At 43.1% G+C, this 12,850-nt stretch overlaps 1 protein-coding gene across 2 annotated transcripts in view; it reads right to left on the bottom strand.

Annotated features, from left to right (window-relative positions):
* The window catches only part of VPS8 (VPS8 subunit of CORVET complex), a 253,480-nt gene that overhangs the window by 67,805 nt on the left and 172,825 nt on the right, over positions 1–12,850 (bottom strand). For both annotated transcript variants that reach the window (XM_039488831.1, XM_039488832.1), the window contains exons 38-40: positions 11,776–11,879; positions 8,100–8,181; positions 4,417–4,499 (exon numbers count right to left, since the gene is read on the bottom strand). In XM_039488831.1, coding sequence (XP_039344765.1) covers positions 4,417–4,499; positions 8,100–8,181; positions 11,776–11,879 — 269 coding nt within the window. The remainder of the gene's footprint in view (positions 1–4,416; positions 4,500–8,099; positions 8,182–11,775; positions 11,880–12,850) is intronic.

Here is a 12,850-nt window from a genome sequence, read left to right as displayed (position 1 = left end):
ATATCTGTCAGAAAGCCACTCACCCATTCCTGGAGAATTCTATTAAATAATGGCTGAGGAAAGCCAAAACACAGTCAAAAGGCAGACAATGAATACAGTTACTTTATAGATGGTAAATCAGTCTTCCACAAAGCTGTATGTAAAGAGATCTTCCATACAAATCATTTCTCCTAGTTCTGGAGGATAAGTCACTTCTGGCAAGGGTTAGTTAATAAGCTCCAGAGACAGGGCAAACACCGCTAGAGGCAGGATGTCATCCCAGAGCTCCCTCCAATCTGGTGCCTGTGTATTAACATTGGCTCCTGAGAGCTCCCTCCAGCACATCCCTGTTTTTACATTCTTCCTGCTCTCGCCACTTCCCTAATTTCTGTTGTACCTTCTCCTAAGTGCTTGTTGTTTTCTCTTCTCTAAATTGCTTCCAACCCTCTCTAGTATTTCCTTCTTGGCAAAATCAGTTACACAATTAAAGGAAATAAATCTGTATTACAAGGGGTAAACTCAGATAAAATTACTTAAAACAATTCCTGAGCCTGCAGTCTATTCCTTTATACACTGTTTTTCTTCTCGTGTCACAGATACAATACTGCAAAAGGACACAGTCAAAGTTTAATTCCTTTCTGTCTTTTTTTAAAACCTACAGTAAATTGCTTATAAAAATGTAGAAGCTTAGGAAGCAGTTCTCTCATATCAGATGGTTTTCTCCATTTATGTAATATGCAATTGCTTCCTTATCTGTGACCAAGTGCAGCTGAAAGCAGTCACACAAAGCACCTAGTCTCCTGGGGCCCTCCAGTGGCAGCAGGGCTTCAAGCACCTGCTGTGTAATCTTCAGGCGCCTGGAATCCTTTACAGGCTGTTTAAAATTCTTTGAGCTTCTTAACATCCACAGGAGATTGAAGGAAGCCCCAAAGAGCCTCTTAGGTGGACCCCCCTAATGCAATTCTTAGGCAGTGAATGAGTAAGGTTCAGCCCTTTCACAGGCTTTGCGGAGAGAAAAGGAAAGGGAAATGCTCCCCCAGCCCTCTTTGCTCCCCAGTGCAAAGATAGGACTTTTAAAAATGACGGAAATGCTGAGACAAAGAACTTCCAGGCAAAGTTAAAGCTGAGACTACACATCAGCAACTAAATGTTGAGCTTTTTACAAACACAGTAGGCAGAGCTGTTGTAGCTCTGCTGCTCCCAAGATATTAGAGAAATAAGGTGGGTGAGGTAATATTTTAATGGACCAACTTCTGTCTGAGCCACACAGAATTGCCTGTGATCAAAGTTCCATCCCCTTGGCCATGAACAGGAACACCTAATAAGCAATGAAGTGACCCCTGCTCTCTCAAGGCTTTTGGAGCTGCCAGATCCCTCAGGAGAGAATGGGGGAAATTCAAAAAAATGTAGAAGGGACCTCAGCTTCCTTCCTGCCTAGTCACCCCCATGCCTACCCTACAAACATGACAGAAGCGTATCTGTCAGAGTCCTGTGGAAGGAAGTTCCACAGCATTGGGATGGTCTCAAACACAGCTCTGCCCTTCCCCCTCCCGTTTTGACAAGACTTTAAAAAAAAAATCCTTTTGCCTGCATAAGAACATAAGAATGGCCGTACCGGGTCATACCAGAGGTCCATCTAGCCCAGTATCTGTCTACTGACAGTGGCCAATGCCAGGTGCCCCAGAGGGAGTGAACCTAACAGGCAATGATCAAGTGATCTCTCTCCTGCCATCCATCTCCATCCTCTGCCAAACAGAGGCTAGGGACACCATTCTTTACCCATCCTGGCTAATAGCCATTTATGGACTTAGCCACCATGAACTTATCCAGTTCCCTTTTAAACATTGTTATAGTCCTAGGCTTCACAACTTCCTCAGGAGAGGAGTTCCACAAGTTGACTGTGCGCTGCGTGAAGAACTTCCTTTTGTTTGTTTTAAACCTGCTGCCTATTAATTTCATTTGGTGACCCCTAGTTCTTCTATTATGGGAATAAGTAAATAACTTTTCCTTATCCACTTTCTCCACATCATTCATGATTTTATATACCTCTATCATATCCCCTCTTAGTCTTCTCTTTTCCAAGCTGAAGAGTCCTAGCCTCTTTAATCTTTCCTCATATGGGACCCTCTCCAAACCCCTAATCATTTTAGTTGCCCTTTTCTGAATCTTTTCTAGTGCCAGTATATCTTTTTTGAGATGAGGAGACCACATCTGTACGCAGTATTCAAGATGTGGGCATACCATCGATTTATATTAGTCTTATTCTCTATCCCCTTTTTAATGATTCCTAACATCCTGTTTGCTTTTTTGACCGCCTCTGCACACTGCGTGGACATCTTCAGAGAACTATCCACGATGACTCCAAGATCTTTTTCCTGACTCGTTGTAGCTAAATTAGCCCCCATCATATTGTATGTATAGTTGGGGTTATTTTTTCCAATGTGCATTACTTTACATTTATCCACATTAAATTTCATTTGCCATTTTGTTGCCCAATCACTTAGTTTTGTGAGATCTTTTTGAAGTTCTTCACAATCTGCTTTGGTCTTAACTATCTTGAGCAGTTTAGTATCATCTGCAAACTTTGCCACTTCACTGTTTACCCCTTTCTCCAGATCATTTATGTAATCCATGTAATCCATTTGTAGATGCCCATATTTCTCAGCTGGCCCATGGCTCTGCCAGGGGCACTGCAGAACAGCTGCCGGAGGACTATTAGGGTATCCAGAGTTCACAGGTCAGTAGGTCGACCATGTTTCCACAACTTTTGGGAGGTGGTTTTACTGCATTGCACTAATAGGATGCTTATGGTGGTAGACAAATTTGAAAGCAGATATGCACAAATTGGTTGACACAAGACTGACAGTCTGTAGTCCTATGTTCACCCCTTTTACAAGACTATGTTAAATATTGTATCAAAGCATACTGTGTAAGGTATCATTTGAACACTCATGATTTGCTAATCATTATTGTCCTGGTAAAATGTGTGGCAACACTATATGTCAAGATAAGATTCCACTGTATACTATTACCAAGACATGTAATAACATGTTTTGAAGGGCAGTCACAAACAAGTTCCCCAGAGACAAAAGGCTAGCCAATGCCTCAGCCAGGTGTCAATGAGATCAACTGGACCATTGCCTGATTAAGTGGCCACCTTCAGCGGGAGAGAAGGTGTGGGCAAAAAAGAAAAGTCTACATTTTGACAAAGAAGCATCTTAAGGTTCCAGGTTATACAGACTTTGTCTCCTGAACATCAGCTGGAGATGAGTCTTGTACAAGAGAAAGGGTTATAAGAGGAGAGGCCAGATGCCTCAGATCATCTCTCTCTTGCTCTCTGCCCACGGCACCATCAACCCCTAAATAATAAAGGAAGAAGCATTGGACTTGGGGGGAAATCCTGACTGAAAGAGGTTCAGCCAGTAAGACTTCTGGGACATGTGGTGAGAGACACCTTTGCTTTTTATTCATTTAGCTTGTTAAGTTAGTGGTGTTTTACCTTTTATTTCCTTGTAACCAACACCTAATTCTGATTTATATGCCTCATTACTTGTAGTCACTTAAAATCTATCTTTCTGTAGTTAGTACATTTGTTTTGTTGTTTTATCTAAACCAGTGTGTTTGAACTGAAGTGTTTGGAAAACTCCATTTGGGATAACAAGACTTATTCATATCATTTACTATTAATAAACGATAGACTTCATAAGAGCTAGTGTTGTGCAGGAAGGTGCTGGGCAGTACAAGATGCACATTTCTGGGGGAAAGTCTGAAGCTGGGAGTTTGCTGGTGTTGCCCGCAGTGTAATTCATGAGTGACTGGCTATAGCACTCATACACTATAGCTGGGAGCGATTTACATGCTGGAGACTCTGTGAGAGCAGGCCAGGAGTGGTTGCTCTCACAGCGAAGCATGTAAAAGGCACCCCAGGTCGGGAAACTGAGGGGATGCAGCTGTCCATCAGTCCAGCTTGTACCCTGGATAATGTCACAAAGATTACTTACACTGACCTAACTTTGTAGTGTAGACCAGGCCTAAGTAAGGATTGAGTAGACTAACTTAGGCTCTCATTTCTTAGGAATCTCAGCCCAAGGTTTTAAAAATATTTAAATTTTGGACCAAACTAATTAAGGTCTAAAGTAAAAAATTGTTTGGTTTACAACATACAATCTTTACATTACTACATCTTCTCTCAAGGATAAACATCATTTAAGTTAATGTCCCATCACACCAGTCCCATGAGCATTTCTTCATCTTTGTAGCCATAACTAATAATTAACCAGATTAATTTCTGTAACTACATCGAAGTCAACAATGTTACATCAGGGATGGATTTGGCTCTACATTCTGAATGTGGTATAACCAGGGCCTTATAAGAGACAACAACAATTTAGTAAACACTTGTATGCTCACTACGTTTTCTCCTCCCCTGTTGCTCACCTGGAGAATTCTCTGCAAGATTGAGGGAAGGGCAATAAATGCAGCCATGTTGTTTAGCACTTGCATTGTCAAACTCTTCAGAGCTGAAATAATAAACATGTAAAAGTCATGCACAACTGGTCAGAACTGGAGATTTATAAAAACAATAATATATTAAGAGTTCACAAGGATGTTTATACTCCTTTGTTTTAAAAAACATGATTAACATTTACAATAAAAATAGTTATGACCAGAATAAAATTACAATAAAATTACAATTCTTTATATTTAAAAACAAATGTAATTTTCAGGTACGTTTTTGGGACTCTCACACTACTATGATTCTCCCCCCAACACACACACACAAATTGCCTCACAGTCTGGGTCATTCCTGAATTTATTTATGTATTTATTTATCTAATATGGTTATCTACTGCAATTCAAATTTCCCTAATGCCATCAAGTATAAACCTGCAAAACTTATTCACATGAATAGTCTTATTGACTTCAACATTTTCCACTGGTGGCCAACAATTCTGTTATCTGTGTGCCCAACCTAAAAAAGTCAGGGCCTGCAGGAGCTCAGCACCTCTGAACAAAATACAGGCCTTAGGTGATACTCTGGTTATCACACAAAGTGCATCCTTTGTGAATGATGGCTCTGTGATGATTTTATAACTCCTTCTCAGTAACCATGCTCAGTTTGGTTTCCCTTCACATTACAAAGGACCCTGACCAAGAGTAAGGAAGCTCTGGAGGCAGTGTGACAGGACATGGATGCCCTTATAGCTGTATAGCAGTGATGCCTAAGGAAAAACATATGACAAAAAACTCAGGCGGTCACAATGCTTCAGGCTTGTTCCCTCTTTCTGACAGCACAAAGGGAGGAGATGCCACCTGTAATTGCCATGGCGTGGAAGAGTCTCCAGCAGCTCTCCTCCCCGGGGATCACATGGGGACTGGTGGGGCAGTGGCTGGTGTATGGTCCCTTGGGGATCGACGTCAGCCAACTTGTGCTAGAGCAGCCCCCAGGCTGTTGTAACCTGCGCCAGTGCTGAGGCAGAGAATCAAAGACCTGATTGTTTCCTCAGTTTCTTCTCTTTCCACTCTCCTGCACTGCCCTGGGGGCTGGGTGTGGGATTAGAGCCATCATGTACTGACTTTCACCAGGTGCAGGGCAGGCAGAATTAGCTCGAGTATATCTAGGGAGCAGGCACAGACTCACAGATCTTGCTGATGAAAATATCTGATTAAGAGTGCACAGGCATGTGCACTCCCTGATGTGGAGCACCCACAGGGATGCTACTCAAAGAACTACTCTCTCCCTCAACTGGAATTCAGCAGGTGGCCAGCGGGGGAGCTGCTGAGCTGCTGCAGAAGAGAAGGGACTGCTGCTGCTCAGAACATTCATTCACATCAAAGCAGGTCCTAGGGCTGCAGGGGGAAGCATATGGAGCAACTGGGCAGGTGGTACCGACTCCCCCACCACCCTCACAGTAATGGCCAGATTCAAACCCTTCTGATTAAAAATCATTGGGTGAGATTCAGGAAATATCTTCAATTCATAACAAAGAGTTGCCTTTAATAATTCAAAGCCATAAGGGCTACAATGTTCTCTGTGCCACGGGCTGGACATGCCCCCTTCAAGGTTGTGCCTTTCATAATCTATTTCAGCACACATTCCAGGCCTCTGCTCATTGGATTCTCAGGGGCAGTAGCTATACAACTCTTTGGGACTGGGATGACCTTTTTATTATGTGTATACAGTTCTCAGCAGAATGGTTCCCAGCTTCCTGATTGGACATCTAGACACTATGGCAATATAATTATTAAACAACAACCCACTTTAGAATGGAATAAAACTGGTTATAATTCGGGATCCAAGTGTGAAAAGGGAGGGCAATAGTTCCTTTACACTTTTTCCTCTAAAAGGGTTGGGTGTTTCCTTCCTTTTTAGGTGCATTAGCCCAGAGAACCACCTTCAATTTCCAGAATTAATTTTAATAATGAGCTTGCTTAAATGGATAAGTTAGATTCAATGGCTCCCCTTTGCCAAAACGTGATGGCACACCCTATCTTTGGCCATGGCTCTGATGACAGATGATCCTCGCTCTCCAGAGATCACTGTGCGGATTAAAAGCCCCAGGTTCTTAGTCTCAGTCAATGCATGGTCACTCTCCAATGATGAACCAGCAAAACCCTATCCACTCATTGCACATAGAGATAGTGACCTGCTGTTAGAGGAAACAGTCACTGGATTGCACTGGGACCACAGTATTTACTGCACCAATGGGTTGTGGAGACTGATGGGGGAAAAGAAGGAGAAAATGGAGGCAAGGAAGAACTATCAGATGATCCCAGAGGTCCATGACTTTCCCAAAAGCCTCAGAGCAGAATTAGCACAGTGAGCTGCTATTATGCACACAGAGGCAAGAGACCGGAGCTGTGATGCAGTTACCAAACCTAACCAGGGATGCTGTGCAGGTACTAGGAATTTTGACCCATGCGCTCCCTTTATAGTCATGGATGGTTGGAGTCAGCCCAGCAGTTTGTTCCAGACTAGTGGACTGAATGTGTATGAGGAAGATAGGAGGGAGGCAGTATGGTCTAGTAGGTGAGACCCGGACTAGCAGCCAGGAGACCTAGGTTCTAGTCTCAGCTTGGCCGCTAACCTAATCTGACACTGGACAAATCACTTCCCCTCCCATCTTCATCTGTTTAATCTATTTAGACTGTCAGCTCTTCAGGGCAGGGATTGTTTGTACAGCACGCAGCACAAAGGAGCATCATGATGCTACCATCATAGAAATAAGACAATAGCATGAGAAAATTCTTAAGTGTGGGAAGGCAACAGTGTATTATCTACCTATGGAGAGGGGCTGGAGGCAGACAGAATAGGGTTAATTTTTAAGGCAACAAAAGGAAATGTTTAATCTGATTTTGTATTCCTCTTCTGGCATTGGGCAGAAGAAATACCTATGATATCAACTGTTAACACACAAATGACAACCACCTAGTTACAAATAATGGGCATGCACGTCCTTGCTTGTGTTTCTGTGTCAGATTTGCTGTGTGTGCTATCTAACAGTTGCACAACCAAGTTTTCTGTATAAATTCACTTCCATTTATCTGTAAGTACCTACAGGAACTCCTAGTGCATGCACATCACTTGCATGCATACAGAATAACTATGGTGGATCAGTATCCAGAGAATGAACCCAAACGACCCCAAATCTACCCTCTAATGGAAAGCCTAAGAAACATACAGGCCTTGAAACAAAACAGACCTATATTGGTCCAAGGAAAAAAGAGTTCCAGAGTCATTTAAAGCAATAGGTTCTTAACTGAGATGCCTCAGCTAATTGCAACTGCCACTGAGTCACACGAGGAAGCAAGTAGCCAGGACCAGATGATTTAGGACTTTACAGGTCAAACAAAACTTACATTGTACTTGAAAGGCAACAGGAACCAGTGCAGACACTGTAAGACAAGTGTAATGTGTTCCTGGTAAAAAGTGCTACTTCACAGCTGGAAGAGAGCATCAGCACTTTTCACACAGGTGCACACCCTAGCTTTGTTTCAGAGTTGTACACAAGTTCAGTCACAATGCTTACTTCCTCATGTTTGGTCAGGAGAAAAGGAGAAAAAAACCTGAGGTCACATTTTCAGTGGTATCTGGCGCCACAAGGTGCCAACAAACTTACGTTCAGAATACTGACACAACACTGTTGAACTGGATAGCTTCTGTGGTGACATCATAGCCTCCAGGAGAGGAAACCAGAGTGCCTAGAAAATTAAGTGCACAATAAATCCTACAACTCTGGCAAAAATAAGTAATTACTAGCACTATCAAGCAATTTAAAAAAGGAATAGTGATTAATGGCACTGTTAAACAACAAATACAATACCACTTATTTTATATATTTTTGGACCTTTACTACATTTTCAAAAATATTAATTTCAATTACAACACAGAATACAAAATGTTCAGCGCTCACTTTATATTTCTGATTACAAATGTTTGCACTGTAAAAAACAAAATGTATTTTTCAATTAACCTCAAACAAGTACTGTAGTGCAATCTCTTTATCATGAAAGTTGAACTTACAAATGTAGAATTACATACAAAAAACTGCATTAAAAAATAAAACAATGTAAATCTTTAGAGCCTTTAAGTCCACTCAGTCCTACTTCTTGGTCAGCCAATCACTCAGACAAATATGACTGGTTACAATTTGCAGGAGATAATGCTGCCTGCTTCTTGCTTACAATGTCACCTGAAAGTGAGAACAGGCATTTGCATGGCACTGTTGTAGATAGTGTTGCAAGATATTTATGTGCCAGGTGTGCTAAAAATTTGTATGTCCCTTCATGCTTCAAACCAACATTCCAGAAGACATGCTTCCATGCTGATGATGGGTTCTGCCTGATAACGATCCAAAACCGTGCAGACGGACATGTTCGTTTTCATCATCTGGGTCAGATGCTGTCAGCAGAAGGTTCATTTTCTTTTTTGGTGGTTTGGGTTCTCTAATTTCTGCATCAGAGGGTTGCCTCTTTTAAGACTTCTAAAAGCATGTTCCACACCTTCTCCCTCTCAGATTTTGGATGGAACTACAGATTCTTAAACCTTGGGTCGAGTGTTGTAGCTATTTTTACAAATCTCAAATTGGTACTTTCTTTGCATTTTGTCAAATCTGCTGTGAAAGTGTTCTTAAAATGAATATGTGCTGGGTCATCATCCGAGACTGCTATAGCATGAAATATATGCAGAATGTGAGTAAAACAGAGCAGGAGACATACAGTTCTCCCCTCAAGGAGTACAGTCACAAATTTAATTGACACTTTTTTAACAAACATCGTCAGCATGAAAGCATGTCCTCTGGAATGGTGGCCGAAGCATGGAAGGGGCATACAAATGTTCAGCATATCTGGCATGTAAATACCTTGCAACGCCAGCTACACAACTGCATGTGAATGCCTGTTCTCACTTTCAGGTGACATTGTAAATAAGAAGCAGGCAGCAGTATCTCCTGTCAATGTAAACTAACTTGTTTGTCTTAACGATTGGCAGAATAAGAAGTAGGACTGAGTGGACGTGTAGGCTCTAAAGTTTCACACTGTTGTGTTTTTGAGTGCAATTATGTGACCAAAAAAAAGCTGGTGGCCAGAACTTCATTGCAATCTGAAATTGATGCAGCTGATGCTGCAACAAGATCAATGGCAACTGTCATTGTGATGCATGAGGAATCATGGCTACACTCTTCAGGGTTTCCCAGAGAGGTCAAGAACACTGTAGAGCAGGGGTGGCCAACCTATGGCTCTGGAGCCACATGTGGCTCCTTGTATAGGCACTGACTCTGGAGCTGGAGCTACAGGCACCAACTTTCCAGTGTGCTGGGGGGTGCTCACTGCTCAACCCCTGGCTCTGTCCCCACTCCACTCCTTCCCTTGAGCCTGCTATGCCTTCACTCCTCCCCCTCCCCGCCTCCTGCACGCCACAAAACAGCTGATCGGGAGGTGATGGGGAGGCACAGATTGGCAGGGCTGTCGGTCGGCGGGAGGCGCTGGGAGCAGGGAGGATCGGATGCGGGAGCTGCTGAGATATTACTGTGGCTCTTTGGCATTGTATATTGGTAAATTCTGGCTCCTTCTCAGGCTCAGGTTGGCCACCCCTGCCGTAGAGTACTTGCATTTCAAGATCAATCTTTTCAGTGAAAAGACAGATGAGTCTTTGCACTCATTAAAGGATTCCAAGGCTCCCCTCTGCTCCCTTGGTATATACACACTAGGCCTGAAGAGGAAATACCATAAGTGAACATACAAACTGAGGCCTATGCCGCAACCATTTTATCATCAGCACAGGAACCACCTGTGATAAAGTTCCTTCTCTACCTTGGTGGGTCCTGCACTTATTGGGTCCTTCACTCGTTCCGGGGAGCCCGGAAAACTCTCGCGGGGCCTGGGACCCCGGAGCTTCTTCTGCTCTGGGTCTTTGGTGGCAATTCGGTGACAGGGGGTCCTTCCGCTCCAGGACCCGCCGCCGAAGTGCTGGTGTTCAGCGGCAATTCAGCAGCAGGGGGTCCTTCCGCCCCGGGACCCGTCGCCGAAGTGCCAGGTCTTCAGTGGCAATTCGGCAAAGACTCCAGGGCCCCTGAATCCTCTGGGCAGCCCTGGCTTGTGATCCACTATGACCTCCAGATCCCTTTCCGCAGTACTCCTTCCTAGGCAGTCACTTCCCATTTTGTGTGTGTGAAATTGATTGTTCCTTCCTAAGTGGAGTACTTTGCATTTGTCCTTATTGAATTTCATCCTCTTTACTTCAGACCACTTCTCAAGTTTGTTCAGATCATTTTGAATTTTAATCCTATCCTCCAAAGCACTTGCAACCTGTCCCAGCTTGGTATTGTCCATAAACTTTCTAAGTGTACTCTCTATGCCATTATCTAAATCACTGATGAAGATATTAAACAGAACCGGACCCAGAACCGATCCTTGCGGGACCCCACTCATTATGCCCTTCCAGAATGAGCGTGAAACACTGATGATTACTCTCTGGGAACGATTTTCCAACCAGTTATGCACCCACCTTATAGTAGCTCCATCTAGGTTGTATTTCCATAGTTTGTTCATGAGAAGGTCATGTGAGACAGTATCAAAAGCCTTACTAAAGTCAAGATATACCACATCTACTGCTTCCCCCCCATCCACAAGGCTTGTTACCCTATCAAAGAAAGCTATCAGGTTGGCTTGACATGATTTGTTCTTGACAAATCCATGCTGACTTATTTATCACCTTATTTTCTTCAAAGATGACTATTTGTCAGGACCTAGCCTTTTCTACTTTCTCAAAGGGTGTGTTCTCAGCAGAATATTACATTCTGTTTCACCACAGACACTCTCCTGCGTACATGGAAAATCATCAAGCTCCAGGGATATGTCTCTGAAGATCTCACAAACACCACTCTCTGATCACAGAACCCCTCAGAGCAACAGCCCCGCTTCCTTGTAGGAGGTAAGCCAAAGGCATTTTGAGTTCCAGTTTCTGGCTAACTCACAGTATACACAATGGCCCAGCTTTATAGAACCATGCTTCCACCTCTATGTAAGTTCAGATCTGTGCATATAGGTCCCACAAAGCATGCCCAAATCCTGACTTGCAGGTGTGCACTGGGCATTGAGCATGGACAAATCAGGCACATGCAAAAGTAGATGCATAGATGTGAAGCAAATCTGTATAATGATAGGAATCTACCAAATCACAGGTGTGCAGGTTCAACTGAACAGAAGACTAACTTAACGGATACTGAAAATGGAACTCTTCCTTCCACATTTGCATAGTACTACAAGCCCTAGTAATAGTGCCTTTTATCCCCTTACCTCTCGCTGCTGCTGGTTTAAACTATGTGAATTCCTCTGGCAAAGTGCAATTGTTTTCACTAAGGTATCTTCAATATCCTTTAATAAGTCGAGTTCTGTTGATTCTAGGTTAATGAAAAACAAAGATTACACCATTGTTCAGATAGTTTACGTGCCATTACTGCTAAATCATTCCAAAAAATAAAACCATGCTGCTCACCTAATAATCTCTTCCCTGTATCACAAACAACTGTTATGAAGACAGGCTCTGACCCTTTTTTGTGGATTCAGCTCTATAGCAGAATAAACTGTGCTTTGCAAAATGCTTTATGCAACCATATTAGTAACATCTGAGTTTTGGCTTAGATATGCCTTGACACTGATTAAAAATGTCATGTTTTTATTTGCTGCTATTGAGTCCTGGAGCTCATGAACAGAGAGAGCATAGTAGGAACCACACTATGTTTCCTGCCAATGTAGCAGAGTTGCTTCCTTTGGGTTATTTGCCTAGTTTTCGGTAATGATAAAAACTGATACAAAGTGCTGTGAGGCTGTAATATTTGTTTGCTGCAGAAGCAACAGGTAAATTTCTTAATTTCATTACTGCATGTTTCCTGACGAAGAGCATGCCCACAGTGAGTAGTGGGTTTCAAAAAACAGGAACTGCTACATCAGACCACTGATCAATCCAGTCTAGTTGTGTCCTACTTCCAAGAGTGGCCAATACCAATTACTTCAGGAAAAAAAAAAAAAGTTAAACCCCTCACCCTGGACAATCATCATATAACTTGTTCAAAAGGAAAGAGAAAATTACTCACCTTGCAGTAACTGAGGTTCTTCAAGATGTGTGTCCCTGTGGGTGCTCCACTCCAGGTGACAGTGCATCCCGGCACCGCTGATCAGAGATCTTCGGTAGCAGTGCATGGTCGGGACACACGTGCTCAGCTGCTGTCTTGCAGCGTCATTAGGGTCTGCCTGAGTGCGTGCATCCCGCACCCCCCTCAGTTTCTTCTCTACCGTAGAGTTATCTGATTAGTACTCCAAAGTAGAGGGGAGGAGGGTGGGTAGTGGAGCACCCACAGGGGGACACATCTCG

This window comes from Mauremys reevesii, linkage group 9 (assembly GCF_016161935.1).
Source record: "Mauremys reevesii isolate NIE-2019 linkage group 9, ASM1616193v1, whole genome shotgun sequence".
In the NCBI taxonomy this organism is placed as follows: domain Eukaryota; kingdom Metazoa; phylum Chordata; order Testudines; family Geoemydidae; genus Mauremys; species Mauremys reevesii.
This window is presented reverse-complemented; position numbering and strand designations above follow the sequence as displayed.